Raw genomic sequence first — 22,178 nt, 5'->3', positions numbered from 1 at the left:
CAGTTACACTGTTTAGCACCACAGGCTCCAGCCCAATGGCATGTGCAATAATGAGTCAGGGTAAAGCCAAATCCTTTGCATGCAGCAACAACTCCAAGATTGAATTCCTGGCTCTGCCAGACTGGGCTGCGAAAGAGCTCTCTGTCTGAAGCCCTAGAAAGATGGTATGTTAAAAGAAACAAAACTGCCTGTTTCGCCCTCTTATTGTGTACAGTGGTACCTCGGGTTAAGTACTTAATTCGTTCCGGAGGTCTGTTCTTAACCTGAAGCACCACTTTAGCTAATGGGGCCTCCTGCTGCTGCCGCACCACCGGAGCATGATTTCTGTTCTTAACCTGAAGCACTATTTCTGGGTTAGCGGAGTCTGTAACATGAAGTGTATGTAACCCGAGGTACCACTGTACTTAGATGCTAGACTGGGGTCTAAAAGCAGAATGTTGCAGTGTGTTTTTAAGTGGTTTATTGAAAAGGTAATGATTGCACTTACGGTAGCCCAAATACTCCACCAACTCCACACCCTCCGCTGAAAATGATCCAAGTTTCTTTGGTGTGCAGGTGTGGAGGAAAAGGGAGTATAAAGGCATTTTACAGTGATCCCTTATTCACCAAAATCATTGCAGAAGTTCACAGAAGCTGATTCTACTGCCTTTTAGCAGCCTAAAAGAATCCTCTCTCCACGAGAATGTCTTGGCTTGGAGAGAAATCATTTCATCTCCATTGAAAAGGCCCTGTCAAGAGCTCCAGTGTCATGCCCTTGCTTGACACAACTCCATTTGGACGGAATAAGAGGTGGAACATTAATCCCTCTGCTCAGATCTCTCTGCCAGGCCTTGTTTTGTGCTGAATACGAGCCAGGAATGTCCGGATCTCCATGGGTTGCAGTGCAATGTGTGTTGGGTCCAGCCTGCTTCTGGACTGCTGTTTTGCTGCTCCTGTGGATAGAAGGAGTTTAGGAAAGACAATATTGGAACCCCAGTCCCTTGTCGATAAGACGCTTTTGGAAAGAAACAATAGGACTAATTGTGCTTCTAATGAAGCAGAATAGCAATGGCACAAGTATCTTTGGTCGGCTAATAAATGCAGTTGGTCTTAGTTTACATACATGATCCTGTGGCTTCAAGTCCCTTGCCTCTGGGAGTTAATTGCAAGCATTTAGTGGAAAGCCTGTGAGTTACATGCAGATGATTACCAGCTAACTGGCAAGGGTAGTCAATCTTCTAACAGAGGGAAGGACAGATCCCTGCAACAGTGCTGGTAGAAAACAGGGCATAACCTTCCTCCTCACCTAGTAGCTTCATATCTTCATGTAGACTACAGCAGGAACACAGATCAGGAATAACTAATAGGAATCTAATAGGAAAGGCCATAGGTCACTGGGAAAGCATCTGCTTTGCCCCAGGTTCAACACCTCACACCTCCAGGTAAAACTAGTAAAGGCTGCTGCTAGGCAGTGTAGACCAGGGGTTGGCAAGGTTTACCTTGCCTGGGCTGGTTCACTCCAGCGGAGATCCGTGGGCCGGATCGTGCACGAGCCCCCGTGATTTCCGGTGCTGCGAAAGTGAGTCCCCGTGCTACGCTGGTTTAGCGCAGCATGCGGGGATTCACCAAGCGGGCGGCTTGGTTCGGAGGCAGCTCATGGGCTGGTTAAACGACCCACATGGGCCGCTTGTGGCCCATGGGCCTTAGGTTGCCGACCCCTGGTGTAGACAGTAATGAGGCAGATGAGCCTCTGGTCAGACTTAATATTAGGCATCTTCCTATGGGGTCTCAAGTGTCGGTGGAAGGGGGAAAGAAACAGGACCGAGCCCCTCTGCCTTGGGGAGACTGTTCTGAAAGGCTCTTTGCCTCTTATTCACACACCCAGAATCTGAATCGGACAACATTAGAAGCAACCACTGCACAGTAAGTGTAGTCTAAACTGTTTCAATGATGCATGGTTATCTATATGAGATACTCGGGGAATTCTGGGATCTTATGCATATTTGGGGGACAGTTATATAATTAGGTAAAGGACCCCTGAACGGTTAAGTCCAGTCAAAGGCGACTATAGGGTTGCAGTGCTCATCTCTCTTCAGGCCGAGGGAGCTGGCGTTTCTCCACAGACAGCTTTCCGGGTCATGTGGACAGCATAACTGAACCGCTTCTGGTGCAACGGAACACTGTGACAGAAGCCAGAGCGCACGGAAATGCCATTTACCTTCTCACCACAGCAGTACCTATTTATCTACTTGCACTGGTGTGCTTTTGAACTCCTAGGTTGGCAGAAGTTGTGACACAGCAACAGGAGCTCACTCCATTGCAGGGATTCAAACCGCCGACCTTCCAGTCAGCAAGCCCAAGAGGCTCCGTGGTTTAGACTACAGCGCCACCCACTCTGTGCACTCTGGGTTCCATCACGATGTTCTGTTATACCAGAAGCAGTTTAGTCATGCTGGCCACATGACCCTATAGTCGCCTTTGACTGGACTAAACTGTCCAGGGGTCCTTTACCTATATAATTAATAGTCACATGAGCAGGATGGTACCAAATTCACCCTGTTCCAGAGGACTGGCTTGACCAAAGGCTTTTTTTTTCACAATAGCATTCTTACACATATAATTTATGAACCATTGTCATTATGAACACCCCTGCTGCTTAAGACACAAGGATCAAAGCAGTTTGGTGCTGTAAGCACAGACATAGCCTATTATTAATAGCTGGTGTGAAGGATTACCTCAGAGGAAGATGGGTTCTGTGCTACTGTAGTTTAGAGCAGTGAGCCACCTTGGTTGCATGCATAGTAGACCCACTGAAGTCTATGGATTTGACTTAAGTAACTTGGTTTCAGTGGATCTAGCAGAGGGTATTGCCAGTGATTTGTGGGTTTTTTGGTCACTGCTGGCCATCTTCCTCTTATAGCAACAGATATGGCCCATCCAGTCTGTCACAGTAGCCACATTCAGAGTTGAAGATTTACCTTCAGCTGGCTGCCAGATCAGCCTGTTCACGTCTTCCAGCTTCTGGTTAGCAGCCAAGTTCATCTCTTGCACAGTGATGATGTTGAAAGATGAGAACAAGTTCTAAGGTGTGGAGAGAAAAGCCATACAGGGTATGGTGACAACTCAGAGAGATTCCATATCATGCTGTTAGTTGAAGTTATAGCCCAGTGCTAAACTCCTTAAACTCACTCCTTTGGAAGTTCTCCCAACCTTTTAAGGTGGTTTTGGAAGCTGCAGCACACCTAAGAGAGTAAAGCCCTTTAACTGTGGATTAACTAACACAGACTAGGATTCTTTTCTCCATATCTTGAATATCCTACTTCTGAGAACAGGGCAGAGTTTCTAAGAGCTAACATAGTAGTGAAGAAAATGAGACGTGGACCCTGTTTTAAATCTCAGCTCAGCCAATAAATTCACTAGAGTGCCTCCAGTAAGTCACTCATTGTGAGCTTCAGTCCCTCATCTACAAGACAAGAGAAATAAATGCTGGCATGAAGAATATTACAAGAGAGACCTACCAGCAAGTTAACAACAGCAGGCATTGAGCCATTGGCGCTCTCCCCCCTTTCAAACTGGTGCTCCAGACGGATGAGAACAGAGTCGGGCTCCCATTGGGCCAGCGTGAGCAAGTGGACATTTGAAGGGAGAGCCTGGTGCAGAGCAGAGAACTGGGATTGGGGAAGGAGAGAGTCAGTCAGACAAGCATCATAATATGACACCACCTGATTAGAACGGAGCTGAGATTCACTAGCTTTTACTTTACTGATCAGCCATTTCAAAGAGTTGGCTTAAAAACACTCCAAAGCAATAAAGTGAGACAAATACGTTGTGAAAGTCAGTAAAAGATAAGGGGCTCAAGAATAAGAAACACATTCTAAGAATACAACGTCTGTGTCCCCACCTGCCAATGAATTGTTCTTTTTTGATCACATCATTTTCTAAGAAAGTTATGTGGACAAGTGGGTGGGATGTGATTTAAACAAAGAAATGTGTTGCCCAAGATATTCTGGGCCCAGACTGTAGAGCAATATGGGAATCTGCCTTGTTGGGAGAGTCATGGGTTATCTAGCCTAGTACCGTTGACTTTGAATGAGAGCACCTTTCCAAAGGTTGGGGCCAAGCTCTGCCCTCTTTAGCCAGAGGGGGGACCATTTTGCATGCCAAGCATGAGCTCGCCCACAGAGCTGCAAATGCAAGGCCTTGAGCGCGTGCAACTGGCAGCCACAGCCAACTGACTACATTGCTTTCCCAACCGTTCCCTCACCTCCTTCACGTTGTCCTGGCCAGGCTGGTATGGAGGCCCCTGGCCAGGGGCCAACACCAGCTGTGGTGCCATGAACTCCTGCTGGGCCCACAGGCGGTGCTGCTCGGCTGACGACTCTGCTGTGTCCAAGAGGATGAGGTGGCGACCCCTCACCACCAGCCCATGGTGGAAGTCGCCAGGTTCCAGCAGGGGCTCCCCTACGCCCCGGCTATCGTCATGCAGCAGCCGTCGATGTACCTGAAGACCACAATGGAGGAAAGAGGAAGAGGGGATGCAAGTTGGGAGGCTGGTCTGCTTGCCTTGCAGCTGACAGGGCCTGGTGCTACAAAGTGGGCTTGCCACTCTAGGATGCTGAAGAACCAGCAATTGCTTCACTGTAGTCACCAGTATAAGCTTTGGCCTTGCTATTATTTAAGGCAGGGAGGGCAGCTTCAGGGTCAGGGTCTGAATGTAGGGCCCCCCCACCCTCAGGTCTCCCCACCTCAGGCCCTGTCCCTCCCTGCCCCTGTTTTGCAGCCTGTGTTTTTGCCTGGCTGGACTGTGTCTGATAAGACCTCCTTCCTGTCTGGATACAGGATGCAGAGGTTCTGTAGAAACAAGCCAACTGCACAAAGGTAGTATTTGCATTTCTTACTCCACCCACTTCGGCCTCTGGCCCCGCCCACCACTGGCATGGAGACTTCAAAATGTTGCCCAGAAGAAAATGTGAAAGTTACACATCCTCAGTGATTCCCGACTGGGTAGCTCTCTGCTTTCTCTGGATGCCCCCAGTCACCCTCATAGGACTATGAGGGCCTCTCTACTTGACCGTGGTTCCTTCTCTTCCTGGGCCTGACACTGAGGCAGTTTGCCCTTCTTGCTACTTGGAAGTCCTGCTGCGCTCACCATGAGCTCAAGAGAGCCGTCAAAGACGCTGCTGCCTCCCTGCGAGCGGTCCGTCAGCACCGTCAGCTGCACCTTCTGGTCCTGGAGCGATTAAAGAGAAAGCAAGGACAGAGCTGCATGCGTGTGTACACTAAGAAAGCCTCCTGCCACACGGCTTGCTAGGTGCTACAGGAGGGCAGGGCAGGTGTGCCCTTTCTCTCAGCCCCCGTTCCCACCACACTTGAACACAACCCACAGCCCCCTCCCTCCACCTTTGCCCCCAACCTTCACTGGAAACAGAGGAGCACCTGTCCCTACATTTCCCACAATTACGCTGTGCAGGTTGGTAGACCTGGAGGTGGGCCCGTCACAGTGCGCAAGGGGTGCCATTACCTTGATGTAGATACGGCTGTTGACAGGGTAGTAGTTGCCGGCCACAGGCTCTGTCTGGCTCAGGTTCCACGTGGCCCGGTAGTTGCGCCTGCACCAGGGTGAGCAGAGAGAGAAGAGGAAGGGGAATATCAACCTCCTGCCTTTCCCCAGCCAGTTAGGAAGCCAGATATTGCGAATGAGGAGGGAAAAACAAAACATGGAAGGGTAGAGGCAGAGCAAAATGGACCCCAAGGGGCTGGCAGCAGCAACTACGTTAAGACACTTCTTCCTTAAGTGCATGTCTATTGTCTTAGAATTTCTTCCAATAATCCAGTATTACCCTCCCCATTACACATCTGTTGGGAGATGGGGGAGAGGAAGAGTCAAGATGGAGAAAGAACAGCTTCGCTCTTAGCATCTTCTGCTCCTGCCCAGGCTATGGAGGGACAGTCCCAAGACACAAAGGCTTCACTTTGCCTGCTGCTCCTGCCAGTACCTTCTCTCTAGGATCTCACGCCCGTTGGAGTCTGTGTAGAAGCGGCCAGCGGTCTGCAGGTCTGTCTCGAAGCGGCTGATGATCTCCTTGCCAAGACCGTCACTGTGGGACAACCCGGAGGTCAGAGATGTACTCTGAAGGCAAGGGGAAGGCCCCGCCCCCGCCCCCAGCTTCCTAACACTCACTGGATAGGGATGGGCCCCACCGTCCATTCCAGCTCAACGTAGGGCTGCCCGGCGTAGAGTCGCACCACCTGGGAGCACCAGGCAGAGAAGTTCTGGTACAGCTCCTCCACCACTTGGGTCTGCCAGATAAGAGACACATGCAGGTTTTATTTTTAATTTGCCTGGCATCGATATGCAGCCCCTTCTATTGATAAAATGTTGCACAGATTGGGTTCGGGAGACTGTGTGCACACAAGGGGGCAGGAAGGAGGAAGGGAATTGCAGAAGTTGGCTTTTGGGCATACAAAAGTGGTAGCCAAAGTAGTCCAGGGCACTCTATTGCCACACATGCATGAGAAACTTTAGGCTTGAAATTGCATAGGCAAGAACTATAAGCCAGGAGGCTAACATGCAGCTTCCCCCTTCCCCACACAAATCCCTGCCAATGATAAAATTATGTTAAATAATGTAGACTAGCTGATTAGAAAAGTCTTCTGGGTATCAGCCTTGAGAACAGCAGATCTTGCCTTACCCACTTTGGCCCCTGGTGGGCTGTCCAAGGGTCAATGTGGCCCTTGGCCTGGAAATGGTTAGCCACTCCTGCTGTACATATTAGATGCTTCTGCTCTTGGGGTCTGGCAGCAGAATCCGCCTTCCCCAATCACTCAAGAGCCACCAGCAGAAATCCAAGGAGGAACAAAGCCTGTTTTCACTACCAAGCCCTTGCAACTGCGGTTTGGCCACCACAGAAATTAAAATGGAACCAGTATTTGTTGCAGAATAATTACACAAAAAAAATCTGGTTGTGGATGGTAAAACATGAAGACTCAAAAGCAACATACATGACAAAACATCCATGAAAACGGGGCTGGGAGCTGTGACAGCTTCCAATCTCTTCCTCATTCTCTCCTATACCGCCATAACTTTCTTACCTCCCGTGCTCCACACTGCCACTTCAATTCTCTTCTGTCTCTTTAGGCAACAGTGAAACACTGAGCATTCAGTGGCAAGGCAACACTGTTTCTGCAGCCCAAACTATGCAGAAATGCCCAGCAAAGCCATACAAGACATTCAGCATGCTCTGGTTGTGGGATTCACTGTTAATGAACGTGGGATTTAGGGTACAGACCACTTAAGAGAGCCAGCTTGGATGTGGCCACCATCCTTCTATCCAAAGCTCTTCAGGCCCTTGGTGACTGGGTCAGTTCCCTGGACAGGCTAGCAGCCCTTCTAGGCTTATGATCATCCCTCAGCCAGTATTTCTTCCATCTTCTGCTGGTTTTTCCTACCTTCACATGCTGCACCTGGGCTCCCTTGGCAATGGGGAAGGTCTGAGAGGTGTCTGGGCGGAAGATGTAGGCCCCAGAGGCCTGGGAATTCTCTTCATTCCCAGCGCTGGCATTGTACCTGAAAAAGCCAGTGGACAGAACCGGTGATGCAGCTGTAACAAATTCCCCACCAACTACTGCCAATAATTCAAGCAGGAAAGTATAAAGACAGCCAGCCCATCTTTAATATCCACCTTCCACAGAGGCGAGAGTCCAGCTCACAGCCAGGAAGTCCAGGTAGAGAGCTCCCCTCCACACTGCTTCTCAAAGCTGCTCCCTTTCGAAACAGAAGACAACTCACCAGAAAAAGTTCTGAGACACTGGCAAGGAGATGTTCTTATCCAGGTTCTGAATCTCCTTCAGGAGTCCTGTTTTGGGGTCAACCAGAACTCGTAGATGCTGGGAAAGGAGGAGGAGGAGGAGGGAACGAAAAATGGAAAAAAAAATGCTGTAGGAGATGCAGTCTGGAAAAGATTCTTAGTCTGGATGGCAGGAGGTGCATGAAAAGATGTGATGTTGTTCCAGGGAAGTCTGCTTTCAAGAAACAGATCCCTACAAAAGTTTTAAAGTAGGAAAAAGTATATCATGTGGCCATCTCATTCTACCCAAGTCGTAAACAAGGGAGCTGCCTCTGATGGATTTATTTTCAGTGCTTTTCTCGAATGTCTCCAAGGAAGATGACTTCTCAAGAAAGCTTGTTTTGTTCCTGAACTGGTCTTAGTTCATAGATTTGGGTTATACTTCTTTCTACAGACTGAACTCATAGTTTGTCCCCGATTTCAGGGGTCTGGTAACACTTTTGTAAAGAATAGTCTAAAGTTTACACCAAAACAGACATTTGGGAATGGAGAACTAAAAATCCAGATATTGGGTAGTATTCAACCAAGTTTTGCTCAGGATAGACCGACCCACCGAAGTTAATTAACCTAACTTAGTCACATCCTTTAATTACAATGGGCCAACTCTTAGCTGAATACCACTTACTGTTGGTAGGAATCAGGTGTAGGAATCTCTGCTTTCTCTGTTGCTCAAAGTTAAAATATTTTGTTCCTTGAGAAAAACAAATTGCCCTTTGAAAGGCTTGTGCCTCATAGGAAAAGAGCATGCAAGACCAGGCCAGGAAGACCAAAGCAGAGTCAGCCAAGTGTCAGGGTGAGATTGGCGAATACCTCATTCTGGATTGACCAAGAAAGTTGGTCTGCTCCAGGTTGGTGGGGCAACCTCTTCAGCGGTCTGGATCGCGCTGGCTCCTTGCCGGGCAGTCTAGAGACCGAGTAAGTGGTGTAGCCCAGCGGTGGGGCAGATGCCTGGAACACCAACTCATTGACAGCATCGCCCCGATCACGCCGAACAGCACGAGTGAAATTTGATACGGGAATGACCTGGAAAGGAAGTTTGCACAGTTCTTCATTCCACACAGCAGAGCACCTGGAAAGGATACTTTTTTCTTGAAGAACCCAGGGGAGTTTGATGTTGTGATATTCCATACAACATGGGACATCAGTTTCATGGCCATTGAGTAGAGAAGCACTAAGATAGTAGACAAGCACTGATGTTTACTTTTGATACAATTAGCCCTCTGTTAGCTGCATTTTTGCAGCAGGGGGAGGATTGGGAAGTTGGCAAGAGCTTTGGCTTATGTTGGCCACCCCACCAAATGTTTCATTACTGGGCAGCCCCAGTGAGGAAAAGTGCCAATTTCAATTCTATCTACCCCTCAAGCATCCCCAGCTACAGGGGAAACAGGGGCTGTTTGATTCCTACCTCATTCAGAACAGCCTGGCCATTAGGATCTAAAACGGAGTAATGGCTTCCATTCACCGGCAGCCGAACGTTCCATCCCACAGGGCGGGCCAGAGGGTTATAGACGATCACCATGAACTGCAAGGGCAGAGAGCAACATGTTAGGGAAGGAATAAATCACTGCCAAGAGGAGCCCAGCCAACTGAGAAGGTGTTGGAAGATCCCCCCAAATGCCAAGGCACAACCCTTGATGCTTGGAGGTAAAGAGGGAAGTTACAGATTTCAAGTGTCCAGTGAGATAAGGGACTAGACAAAAATGATGGTCTCTTACAGTAGAGGCAACTTCAGTCAGCAGGCAGACACTGATGTTAAGGTAGGTGCAATAGATGAAGTTCTCTTTGCTTCCAACGATACTGGTGAGGGCATTGCTGACCACAACCTGCAAGGCCAGAGAAAACGGTAGCTATAGGTTAACCACTCTCGTCACCTGTGCAAAGGTGCGGAGACATAACAAGGAGATCTCCAGGGAAGGTCAAAGTCCTGAAAACAGAGCAACTTCATGCATTTATTTATTTGTACACACCCTTCCACCCAAAAGAAGTCCAGGGCAGCGAAGAGAACATCGCACAAGCAAGAGCCAGATAAATAAATACAGGTCTAGGAAAGGCATCAGCAAACATCTTGGAGGAAGAGCGGAGGACTGAGGAGCCAGGGCTGCCCTCCACCTTTTCACTCAGTTACGCTCACATACACCTGAATGTGAGACACATCAGGCGGCTGCTTTCTTGGTTCAGAGCACACACCTCACAGGCATCCCAGCCAGTAGACAACTGTTTGGCGTAGTCATTGGTCACATGCTGCTTTGCTGTGCCAGTCACTGCATCGTGGTGCTGGGCAACTCCCATGGCCTGACCTGCAAGAAAAAGAGGAGCGTGTCACGTGACACTGGGATGGGACCCCGATAGGCTGGCTCACAGTGGCCACCCCAACTCACTGGCTCTCCAATACAGACACCACTGCCCACAGGCTTTTGACACCTGCAAGTGTATACTTTTATGACTCCCCTTATTTTTGTCATTGTACATTGCTTTAAACTTGTAATATTATGCTTTAATGTTGTAAACTGCCCTGGGATCTTAGGCTGAAGGCCAGGTAATCACGAATAATCATCACGTTCTCCAAGTTAATTCAGAATTTAGACCAGATCCTGGCTGAGACCCTCTGATAGCCACCATGCGAGCTACTGCTGTTTCCTGGCTCTTAACTGTAATAACAGGATGAACCCACCCCGCCGAAACCCTCACGATTTCACCTACGCAGCACAGAACTGCTGGCATTGCCATAAGGCCCCACATTTGCTTGTGCTCCAGCCAACACTTCGAGCTGGTTGCAGACCTGCAAAAGTAAAGAAACAGCATCAGAGGCATGAGAAATGCTTGCCTATCGGGTATGTCCTGAGCCTAAGGAGTCACTGATGGCAGCAGGACCAGGACCCAGGAGTTCTGGTTCTTTGCCTTTCCCCTCCATATCTTGTGGGAGGAAAACACTCCTTTTTTTGTATTCTAACCCCCCCCCCATTTGAGCACTGACCTGCAGGAAGTTATTGCTGAGCCGCTCGTAGCGTTTCAAAGCCGGGCGGCTGGTGAAGTAGCCTGTCCAGAACTGGTGAGGACCGTCAGCATATGGGAAGAAGTCATCGTATTTCACAGTCCTGCCCAACGCAGATTTCATTTCAGCCAAGATCTACACCTGTGTATGGCATATCGCCCTCCCCTGCACCTCAAATGGAGCCTGCGAGCAGGAGGCAGCAAGTGGTCAGCCCAGGATGTGAAGACATGGAGAGAGGCATCCCAAGGCCAAATCCATTTTCTGCCAGGGATTCACTGACTGACTGTGTGCCTATCAGCCCCTGTATTCCATCTTTTAATATGGAAGTAGCTAACCTTTACAAGCCTAGACAAGTAAAACACTAAATGCTTTTGATGATTAATATTAATAATAATCCCACTTTACTATGTACCCAAAGTACACGATGAAGGTTACTGGCATGGAATGAGCTCATTAAGCAATTCAGATTGCACATAAAATCAATGGGCGGGATTCAAGTAATGAGTTCCAGCCCTGCAAGAACTTCCACTAGCTCAATGGGGCTTCTCCCCCACCCTCCTCACTCCTGAAAATTGGCTCAGAGGAGGGTGGGGGTTAGGAGAATCCCCAGAACAGCACACCGAGGGAGAAGGGAGCAGCTGGCTCCACCAGGGAAGCGGAAATGCTTGTGTCGTCTGAGCAATCTGCTTCGGACTACAGTGACCCTCTCCCCTTTTGTTGAAGGCTGTGCTCTCTGCGAGCATTTGTGCTCTCTTTAGATCTTCAGCCTGGTGAGCCTGGGGAGACTCCTTCAAGTCACCAAGCTGCTTGGGGAACAAGAAGTAAGGCCCTAACCCAACAGAACACGCAAAAAAGATGGAAGCAGACGGCAGGGATGCAGGTGTGGCGGCCAGACGAACCCTCCCAGTTCAACAGTGGGAAACAGGCACTAAAGGGGTTTGGGCCTAGAAAGAATCTATAGAAAAGAACACTCTTTTTTGAGGGGTGGAGGGTGTGCCTCTGGCAGCTACAAGCTGCGTCCTATCAAACAGACAGCCCTCATGCAGTTGAAACCCACCCTCTCTTGCTAGCATTCAGCAGCCATCTCGCAGGGGTAGAATTAAGCACCTGCCTGGGGAAGAGGAGGCGGCGGCCAGCCCCTAAGGAAATGCTCCTGCTGCAAACACGGGCTGCCCAGCCAGCCAGACCCAGCCCTCTCACCATGATATGTTGGCCTTATTGAGCTCCCACAGGTAGCAGCTTGGGGTGGAGTACAGGACATTGACACGGCTCCCGTTCAATTGCTGCAAGAGAGAAGCGAGGGAAATTAACAGGCAAGCACTCACTGAGGAAAGGAAGGGCATGTATCGGCTATGCAGCAAAGACAGGGCACGAAGCCAGGTCTAGCTTTCTTTCGGCACGGTCCAAGTCATATCTCTCTGGAGAGCATTGCCAGAATATGCCATGTGAATGAGGAAAGAGGCTCATTTTCAGTTCCAGAGCTGACTGGGGGAAGGAGGAGAGAGGCTTCCCCTCTCGACGTTCAGCCTAGACAAGGCTGAGGTTGTGTCAATGTGACGTTTGACTACCGCAGTAATTTATGCTTAACCTGTTCTCTCTCTGTGTGTAGAGGCTGCTTTCCCTCTAAGGTAGGAATGGGGATTTCTAGCTCCCGCCATCCATATGCTGGCTGGAACTGATGGGAGTTGAAAGCCAACTACACCTGGAAAACCACAGGTTCCCTGGCAAAAGGACCAGAGGCACGGGGGCTATTGCCAGATGCAACCGCCTGGCTTGAGAAACCTATGCCCTGCTGGCCTCCTGCTCAGATTATAGGGATGCGGGTGGCGCTGTGGTCTAAACCACGGAGCCTCTTGGGCTTGCCGATCAGAAGGTTGGCGGGTCAAATCCGTACAATGGGGTGAGCTCCTGTTGCTCTGTCCTAGCTCCTGCCTACCTAGCAGTTCAAAAGCACGCCAGTCAAGTAGATAAATAGGTCAAGAAGGTAAATGGCGTTTCTGTGCACTCTGTTTTCCGTCACGGTGTTCCATTGTGCCAGGAGCGGTTTCATCATTCTGGCCACATGACCTGGAAAGCTGTCTGTGGACAAATGGCAGCTCCCTTGGCCTGAAAGCGAGATGAGCGCCGCAACCCCATAGTCGCCTTTGACTTGACTTAACCATCTAGGGGTCTTTTACCTTTACCTTTGGATTACGGAATGTGCTGTCCTATACAGTGGTACCTCGCAAGATGAATGCCTCGCAAGACGAAAAACGCGCAAGACGAAAGAGTTTTCCGTTTTTTGAGTCGTTCCGCAAGACGAATTTCCCTATGGGCTTGCTTCGCAAGACGAAACTTCTTGCGAGTTCTTGCGAGTTTGTTTCCTTTTTCTTAAAGCCACTAATAGCCGCTAAGCGCCGTGCATCGCAAGATGAAAAAACCGCAAGACGAAGAGACTCGCGGAACGGATTAATTTCGTCTTGCGAGGCACCACTGTACCAAGGTCAAGGGGTGGGTATGCCTTTGAAAACAGTCTGGAAGCTTAACACAGAATATGACTCCACAAATATAAACCGGGAATACCTTTGCATTGACGTGCTTGATGAGCTTGTCCATGTTCTTGTACCAGAGGAGGGCATTCTCGTACTGGAAGTCAGATCCCATTGTCATGGCAATGTGGTTGGTGCGATAGTGTTTTGCCTAAAGGAAGGAATGCTAAGAGTTGGCCTGTCTCCTGATTCCAAAACAGCCTTGCTGCAGCATTTGTGTAACGCTTCCAAGAGCTCAAAGCACCATGGATAAGCGAAGCAACGGACCATGCCGAGTCAGCAAAGCCAACAGCTAAAATAAGAGACTGTGTTTTATGGATGGATGGAAGCCTTTTTTGAACTATTTAAAGAAATGTAATAGGATGAATCCGTGAGCGGGATTTGCACTATGAGCAACAGAAATAATTAGAGATTTTTGTATTATGGTTATGAAATAAAGGAATGAAGACAGGATGCAGCAACAGAATAGAATTTTAAAAAAACCTACAAAAAATGGGATGAGAAGTGGATAAAAGAAAAAAAAGTTATGTATTAGAATTTTATATGAAATTTGTGGAAATTTAATAAATATATATATTTTTAAAGAGTTCGAAGCACCTTGTGCATTTATATTGATGCAATCCTTAAAACAACCCTGTAGAGAAAGTATTATTATTCCTCCGCCACTGCAGATGGAGAGGCTGAGGCTAAGAGAGGGTGGCTTGAACTAAGGCCACCTAGTGGAAGAGGCAAGATTCAGACTGCAGACTTCCCAGTTTGTACTTCAGTCTCTGTGCCATTATGCTACTCCAGCTCTCAGCTGCTCAGTGTGGGGAAAGGCTGCGGCTCAGTGGAAGAGCATCTGCTTTGCATTCAGGAGGTCCCAGGTTCAATCCCCGGCAGGGATAGAAATCCAGATCGGGTTTTCTGAAATCCTGGAGATTTCACCGCTTGTCAGGGCAGACAGTGCTGAGCTTGATGGATCAATGGTCTGATCCTGTGCACTAGTGATACACCATCTTCAGAAATGACCCACAGGTTGCCTTACGACAGGTGGGAAGTGCTTTTTTGACCTAGAGGGGCATAAGGCCCTGTTGCCAATCCTCTGAAAGTGCGTCTGATAAGTGGGCTAAAAAGAGTGGGTGGGACCAGAGTTGTCAATGGGAGCCCCCCTCAAAAACAAAACACACCAGTCTTTACACACACACACACACAGAGAGAGAGAGAGAGAGAGAGAGAGAGAGAGAGAGAGAGAGTCTCAGCTGAGAGATGGGATATCTGCATCCCGTTTATGACACTGGGATAGACTGGGAGGATTAAACTTCTCCAGCCACCCAATACTGCGCTGGAGATGGAAGTTACATGGAAATGTATAATATGCCTGTACTGCACTGTGAAGCATGGCTGGGAATTTCCATGAAGCTGAAGAATTGCGTAACAGGTTAATCATTAAGTGAGGCTGTATCTTTGTAGCTCAGTCACAAGATGTTTAGCTCACAGTCGTAAGAAAAGGGTTGTATTACAGGTCTATGGCATATGCTAATCTGTAGGCATCCATCTTGGGTGGAGTGCCCTCTTTGTGCTTAGCTACTGAAGAGAATGGATGTGTGAATCTCTTGTCTCCAGCAAATAGTCCAAGGCTAATGGAGGCTGCAAAGGAGAAGAGAAGGAGCTTTGATTTTAGATCATGCTTTAGGGCTAGGACCAGAATAAGGAATATGCAACTATCTGAATGTAATTTCATTTTTAAAAGTTGTTTAGAGTGAAGTTCAGTAAGTAAAGCCTATGAACTATATTTTCCTGTATTATATGTGCAATAGTTACACCATCCTCACTTTGTGCACTTCCCAACCCTTCCCCTCCCCACCCTCATGGTGGCACTGCCACAAAATTAAGTCAGGGGCTGGCAGGCTATTTGGGAAGGCTTAATGGGTCAAGTCAGGCCTGTGGTTGTCTCCTGTTGTCTTAGATCTTTGCTGTTAGCAAACTAATTCCCTTTCCCCTCCCCTGACTGAGGACAGAACTGCAAACCCCTGGTCCCCTTTGTTCTAACCTGAGCCGCTGCCGTCCCCAGGAAATATGCCACGATACTCTCCACGTTGTTCTCATCGCTGTCGTCGTCAACAATGGGGTTGTCCGAGCAGATCTGATCCCAGCAAAGAGACATGGGAGGGTTGTAGCCATTTGGCAGGACACCTGCCAAGAAAGAGTTGGGAGAAATGGGAGCTTTCTAACCAGAATGTTATTGGTAAATGGGAAAGGCAGGGTGAATCCTACAAGGCCACATTCAACAAAAGAGGAAGCCAAGAGCCATCATGGGGAAGAACCACCCAGATAGAGAGAGAGAGAGAGAGAGAGAGAGAGAGAAAGAGAGAGAAAGAGAGAGAGAGAGGACTGAATAGAACAAGGGGAGCATTACCAAGAGGTACTGGGATAAATGCACTTTACTGAGGAATCAGATTTGGGAATATCTAAGTGTGGAAAGAGACAGTTAATACAGAAACAGAGAGACATGGCACCAATTGTTGAGGCATAGTCAAGACCGATATTACTGAGAGAGGCTGGATTAGAGGATCCTCAAGAAGACTCCCATCACTATGGTTATTTGATTAGTCTTACATCTGCATTGCTTGGGGAAACAACTTTGCTGCCCAGGAGGCACTAAGCTGCTTTGTTGGTGGGTTGGCCATTGCAGGGATCCCCAACTTTTTGGGGGCTCATGGCATATTTTGGAAATCTATGAAACTGCTGTCAGCACCACAAAATACCCAATTCATAGAGGGTATTCATACTAATACCTCCTCACCCCCAGCTTTTAAAGTACCTGTACACCCCCCCAAAAAATACAAAGCCAAAAAAATGAAACCAGGTTACAATCCCCCAAAACAGCTAGGCTATATTCACCCAAACAATCTCCCACCAAACCAACCCTGCCCCAGTTATTAAAAAAACCCCTGGGAGGGGCAGGGGAGCTTGGCAGGCCCCACGAGTGGTGTTTCAGGGTGCTATGGTGCCCATGAGCACCACATTGGGGACCACCAGGTCAGGATAAGAGATGTCTGACAAGTCAGCCTTGCTCACCAGTGAAGAGATCAGCAGCAGGGGGAGGCAGGCTTCCGCTTCCACGCCACAGCTGCTCCATCTCCCGCAAGGCCTCGCGCTGGGCCTTGTCCTGGTAGTCAATGCGGCCCACAAAGAAACCATCATAGCCCATCTTGAGGGAAGGAGAAGAGAGAGTGGGTGAGCCCTCAGCGACGGGAAGAGGAGACACAGAGTACAATCCTGTAGCTGTTGTGTGCAATGGGAATATCCTGGGAACAGAGGCTGACCTGCGCAAACAGTGAGGCCTGCTCCCGACTGTGCCCAAAAGGATCAATGTGCCAGGCCACACGGGGCCGGCCGCATTCGCCAAAAGTTTCTTTCAGGAAATGGAGGCCGAGGCTCATCTGATCGATGACAGGGTTGTAGTGTACGGCTGCTTCATCGTTCATGCACCACCCGCCGTTCACAAATTCCAGGCGCCCTACCAAGGAGGGGAGGGGGAAAAAAAAGAGACCATCAGGACAAGACTTGTGCTGCCTTCCACTGTTGCTCTGAAGAAGAGCAAGAGGTGTTTAGGGAGGTAAGCGGAGATGTGGCAGCCAGCCCCAGCAGGTGTGAAAAAGCAACTGGCGGCCTCTGCCACAAACAGCCTCTGGGTAGTGTTCTTACAACCTGGGTCCCAGACTACAACTCCCATCACTCCAGGCAGCTTAGTCAATGGTCAGGCATGATGGGAATTGTAGTCCAACAGGTCAGGTTGCCCGGTCACAGCCCAGAATATCCTCTTGCCTCTTTATTGCCCTCAATAAGCAAAGGTAGCTTTTGCTACCCTGCTCCCTCCCACCTCAGCCAACTGGAGAAAGCAGGGCACTGCTTTTGCCCCACAGCAGATGGGAGAGGGAGTGAGAGGAACAGCAGAGCAGGAGAAGCCGTATCTGCATACTTTTGCACAGATGTGGGGCAGAGAGAGAGCGCTCTCTGGGTTATGCCAAGTGAAAGCAGTGCCACTCACTTCATTTCCTCAGTTGCAGCAAGACTTTTGCGCTGGCTCTGCTGCCTTGGCAACCCATATATTTATGTATTTTTTTCTTGTTAATCTCTCTGAGACGTTTCACAAATGGAGCAAATAAAACAGTGACTTGCTGGCTCCCTGCTCGCCACTCTCCCTCAGGAAAGACCCCCCACCCCCAGAGGCAAAGAGCTCCCCGTCTTCCTTATGTGCACAGAGAAGCCAGGTGGGAAACGGAGACAGGGGCCCCACTCTGCCCGCCACACTTACCCTCTGCAACAAGCTGCCGCACGGCCTGGCGCATGGCTTCAGTCTGCAGTCCCCACCAGCGGGCAAAGAAGACCACTTCCACGTAGATGAAACGCTTGCTGGGGTCGGCCAGGAGCTGCGGGATGACGGAGTCCAAGATGTACTGCACTCCAGCATGCTGGATGTCATTGCGGACTGCAAGGCAACGGAGAAGGGGCGGGGAGAAGGTGAGGAGGAATCAGATAGCTCATGCCTGGACCAAAAAGTCTCCAGGTACTGGCTAGATGGGAGAAAGTCCCCCCCCCCCCCGAAGAAGACAACCAAGAGCAGAATCTCATATTTAAATAAATTAGGAGATAATCCGGGCCTCTGTTTTGTTTGTTTTAATTTTATGTTTGTGGTATGTTATTTTTTGTTATATTTATGTAACTCCCCATTTAATGGTTGTGTTTGTTTATTTTATTTATGTACCGTATGTCCCTGCAGAGAACTTCACATTATGTGGCACCATACAAATATCCTGTCATTCCTCAAACAGCTGTCACAACTAACATCTGCAATTGTGGCACTGTTCTGGCCTTGAAAGGAAACATGCAAAATCCACCCACCAACCTGCAGCTTTCAGAACGGGATGCTGACATAGAAAGCACTAAGGCTTATCTCCCAGTGGCTTCTTCTCAGAGGCAGTGGGAAACAACATATGGACTTCTTGTTCAAAAGAGAAGCTGGACAATTCCATACTTGAACAGCAATTTACAGCTCAGACCCAGCAGGTCTAACACAAAATGAAGTGCATGACATGTAGGCCAAGAAGCCCCCGATTTAAAAATTTACCTCAGCTATGAACTATGGTTAAGAGAAAGTACTACAGTGGTACCTTGGTTTAAGAACAGCCCTGTTCATGAACTATTCGGTTTACGAACTCCACAAAACCGGAAGTAGTGTCCTGGTTTGCAAACTTTACCTCGGTCTAAGAACGGAATCCGAACAGTGGAAGGGCACCGGCGGAGGGAGGCTTCATTAGGGAAAGCGTGCCTCAGTTTAAGAATAGTTTCAGTTTAAGAACGGACTTCCGGAACGGATTAAGTTAGTAAACTGAGGTACCACTGTATCTCTTTACCTCAACCCTCATTTCTAACATGGAGTGAATAGTATGTGTGCACCTTAGAGAACTGTTGCAAAGGTTACTGAGCTTTAAACAAGTTCTGAATGCATTTTTCACACCTTGTGAAACTATATCTAAACTGCCTTTTATGACATATATAAACACTAAGGATTGTTGCAATTGTCTGTTGGAAATGAGGTACAAGGTTTTGCTCCACTAGGGCATCATTCCCCCAACACGGTCCAGTCAGTCAAAAGGCGAGGCAGCCCAGCCCTGTGGACTGATCCCCCGTTTCAAGGAGGGAAAGTAATCCAAACATGTCCACACTGGTCTACTATGCCTAGAGCCACGTTTCATAGACTCAACACTAAACTCAGAGAAGGGCTCTTGCTTAACCTAAAGTATGGATCCTAGAAACTTACAGCCTTTTGCCAGGCCTTGCTGTGAGACCGCTTACAAGCTTACTTCACAGTTTCAACTCACCTCCAAAGAAATACTGATCCACAGTCTTTAGCCAGCCCACATCATCATGTGTGTGGGGGATAAGGTGAACATTGAGCATGTCGGGCTTTGTCACTGGGCAGGACTAAAAGGAGAGAGAGAGAGAGAGAGAGAGAGAGAGAGAGAGAGAGAACGCATTTCTGAGCCAGGAGAGACAATATATACACAAGGAAACATCTCAAAATCTGCCACAGGAAAGCCACAGTCATCTAAACAGGTAGTATAACTCAGTATAACTGTGAAGGAGGCAGGAACAATTCCTGCTAGCTACAAGATAGGGAAGCACTACTGGCTAATACTATTGGTAACTAAACATTTTGCATACAGTATCAGTGGTACAGTAATTTTTCTACTGAAATATAAACCCTTTGCTTACAATAGCTGGGATCCAGAATTCCTTGCTGCTTGTAGAGAAGCACAATTCAGAAGATTTCAGAACAGCAGATAATGAGGTCTACAATGTTCTAGCACTGATTTTATTTATTAAAAAAAATCTAACTCACATTTTAGCACAAGGCTTGAAGGCAACTAACAATAAAATATACAATCAGTTGATAAAAAAGAGAAACACTTCCCAAAAAACACAATAGAAGCACTTAAAGTAACACAGTAGAAATCAAAGGTTATTCATGAAAATTAAAGGCAGAATAAATATATATTATCTATTGAAAGCTTGAGATGAGACAACTCTGATGCCTAAAATGTTTAGGGTTGTACCCAGTGTAGAGCTAAGTATAATGTTCTGTCAGAGCTAAGATTTTTCCCTGTGCGGTGGAATGTTTTTCGCCTTGCATGCTCCATAAATCTGCCCCAGTTTCTCCCACTCTCCAGAGCAGATCTGGGGAAACTCCATTGCACTAGCACTAATCTTTGCACTAACACAACTCTCTTCCATGTAAAATGCAGAGCTCTGGTTGGAGGGTCAAAAGATACTGCTCAAAGCAAGGGTAGAAACCACAAAGTGAGGACATTCAGATTAACAGTTAGAATGTTTCTGCTGTGCTGCACTGGCAAACAGAAACAGTTTACCGCTTTCAGGTGTTATAGGTCTCACAGGTTGCCTGGATTTCATTACTCCAAGAGTAGACCTTGCTCCCCGTGAGCAATCTGACCCTGGCATTTGCTCTCAGTTTATTGTGCCTTGCCTATGTGAAGCTGACCATTTGTGCTGCCAGTGTGGAGATGTGCATAGGCACAGAATTTACTAACAGAGGAGAATCAGGAGTGCAAAGATAAGTATTTGACCTTCAGTGAAGCCATTTCCCAGAACCTGAGGGACAGAAAGGAGATTTTACCTTGACTTAAGTTTGCTCAGTATTCAGACTGAGAGTTGCCCAGGGAACAACATTAAGTAGATAGGGAAGTCAGGTAGCAAATCAAACATGAAGGACATAGCTAATTGGGAAATAACAAACACTGAATCAGCTTTCCAGAGTGCTTAGCCTTGAATCCCTAATCCGCCCACGCTCTCAACCCATCTCAAAAACATCAGTGTTTACAGAACAAGAATCATCAGCTCTCTGGGAGATTTGCAGTTGTGGAAAGGCAGAATGGATTAGCAGATTTCATCCAAACAACCTTGGGGACAGCAGTGGAAAGCTGAAGGTGGTTCTCAGTCACACTGTCTACGGAATTAACCAACACTGAATATGATTGTGGCCACTAGCCTACAGAGCTTTAAAATAAATCAAGGGGCAGCAAACATGGTGTCCTCCAGAAGGTGTTGAACTCCCAACTTCCATCAGTGCCAGTCAGCATGACCAATGGTCAGTGATGGTGAGAACTGTAGCCCAACAGCATCTGCAAAGCACAATGTCAGCTACGCCTAAATTAGCTCAATAAAATTATGCTCAGATGCATCAGAATACTGGATATTCAGGAATGACCATCAAAAGTATATAGGTGGTTAATATCAGGAACAGATAGACCTTGGTGTGGTCTAAGTGGGGCAAATCTTGTTTTCTTAGTCTTCAGCCCTGCACCAAAACTAAAACCTGAACTGTGTGGGCAGTCCCAGATGCAAAAACAGTCTCTTCTGCAGCTGAATCTTCCCAGTTTGGCCACACCTCCCACCCCATTTCCTTTGTGCATCTGACAATTTTCTCATGACTACAACCCACCCCCTTTCTCAGGTTCCTCCTTTAGAGTATTCTGGCCTCAGCAACTATCTCTTACCATCCACTTGTGCCTAATTTACAGAGTGGCACTCTCTTGCTCCTTTCAGCTCATCCTTATAGGGAGTGCAGCTGTAGGATCTAAATAGTTATACAGTAGTTAACAGTTATTTCAGACGAATTAAGAAGAATGACAAAGCTATACACATAGTCTTGAGTCCCCCATCAGTTTGCTTCCTTTCTCGAAGGGTTTTCTTTACAGAATCCTCCAAGCTTCCTCTTTTCAGTTAAGTAATGGCCTAGCCGTATTTATAGCAGGTCACCTTGCTAATTTTGCTCAGTTTTCCTGCCCAATGGATTACAAAAAGGACCCTGGGTTTAAATAAATCCCTACTGCTGCACTCCTGCAGAATACCATTTAAAATTATTTAGTGATTCTTCACGATCTTTTTCTTGAGCAGCCTAAACGGAGGATCCTCTCCGTTTCCTCCCACCGTACGACCTCCCTTTTCGTTTAGACCTCACGAATCCCACTCTCTCCATATAGGCACCTCCTAGACCGCCGCGCCTCTCAACCTCCCGCACAACCTTCTCCATTCTTCGGCGCCAGAACCCAGAATTTAGTGGGACACCTTGGCTTTCCCCATAACACCCGTGCAGACGCAGACCGCCTTACCTGGTAGCCGCATGTCGCCGCAGCTGCCGCCACCAGCGCTGCCCCCATCAAGAACCCCAAACCCGAGCGGAGCCCCATAGCTGACGCTCCTGCAGCAGTTGCCAGAGAGGCGGTCATGTGACCAGCCACTCACATGACAGCTAGAGCAGGGTTCCGG

At 48.1% G+C, this 22,178-nt stretch overlaps 1 protein-coding gene across 1 annotated transcript; it reads right to left on the bottom strand.

Annotated features, from left to right (window-relative positions):
• Positions 1-445: 445 nt before the first annotated feature.
• On the bottom strand, positions 446-22,165 carry MAN2B1 (mannosidase alpha class 2B member 1). Its single transcript, XM_082214689.1, has 24 exons — positions 22,022-22,165; positions 19,214-19,316; positions 17,647-17,820; positions 16,655-16,848; positions 16,407-16,539; positions 15,379-15,521; positions 13,381-13,497; positions 12,019-12,101; positions 10,801-10,921; positions 10,527-10,605; positions 10,014-10,123; positions 9,542-9,649; positions 9,232-9,348; positions 8,637-8,849; positions 7,769-7,866; positions 7,429-7,546; positions 6,161-6,279; positions 5,976-6,077; positions 5,501-5,588; positions 5,129-5,209; positions 4,244-4,480; positions 3,498-3,647; positions 2,958-3,060; positions 446-932 (listed from the first exon to the last, which is right to left on the bottom strand). The coding sequence occupies exons 1-24, from the start codon at positions 22,136-22,138 to the stop codon at positions 811-813; spliced, it is 3,030 nt and encodes a 1,009-aa protein (XP_082070815.1). The 5' UTR covers positions 22,139-22,165; the 3' UTR covers positions 446-810.
• Between the last annotated feature and the right edge of the window lie 13 nt (positions 22,166-22,178).

The sequence above is a fragment of the Podarcis vaucheri genome, assembly GCF_965113315.1.
Source record: "Podarcis vaucheri genome assembly, chromosome: 2".
Lineage (NCBI taxonomy): Eukaryota > Metazoa > Chordata > Lepidosauria > Squamata > Lacertidae > Podarcis > Podarcis vaucheri.
Note: the sequence above shows the minus strand (reverse complement) of the source record. Positions and strands in the feature narration are given on the sequence as shown.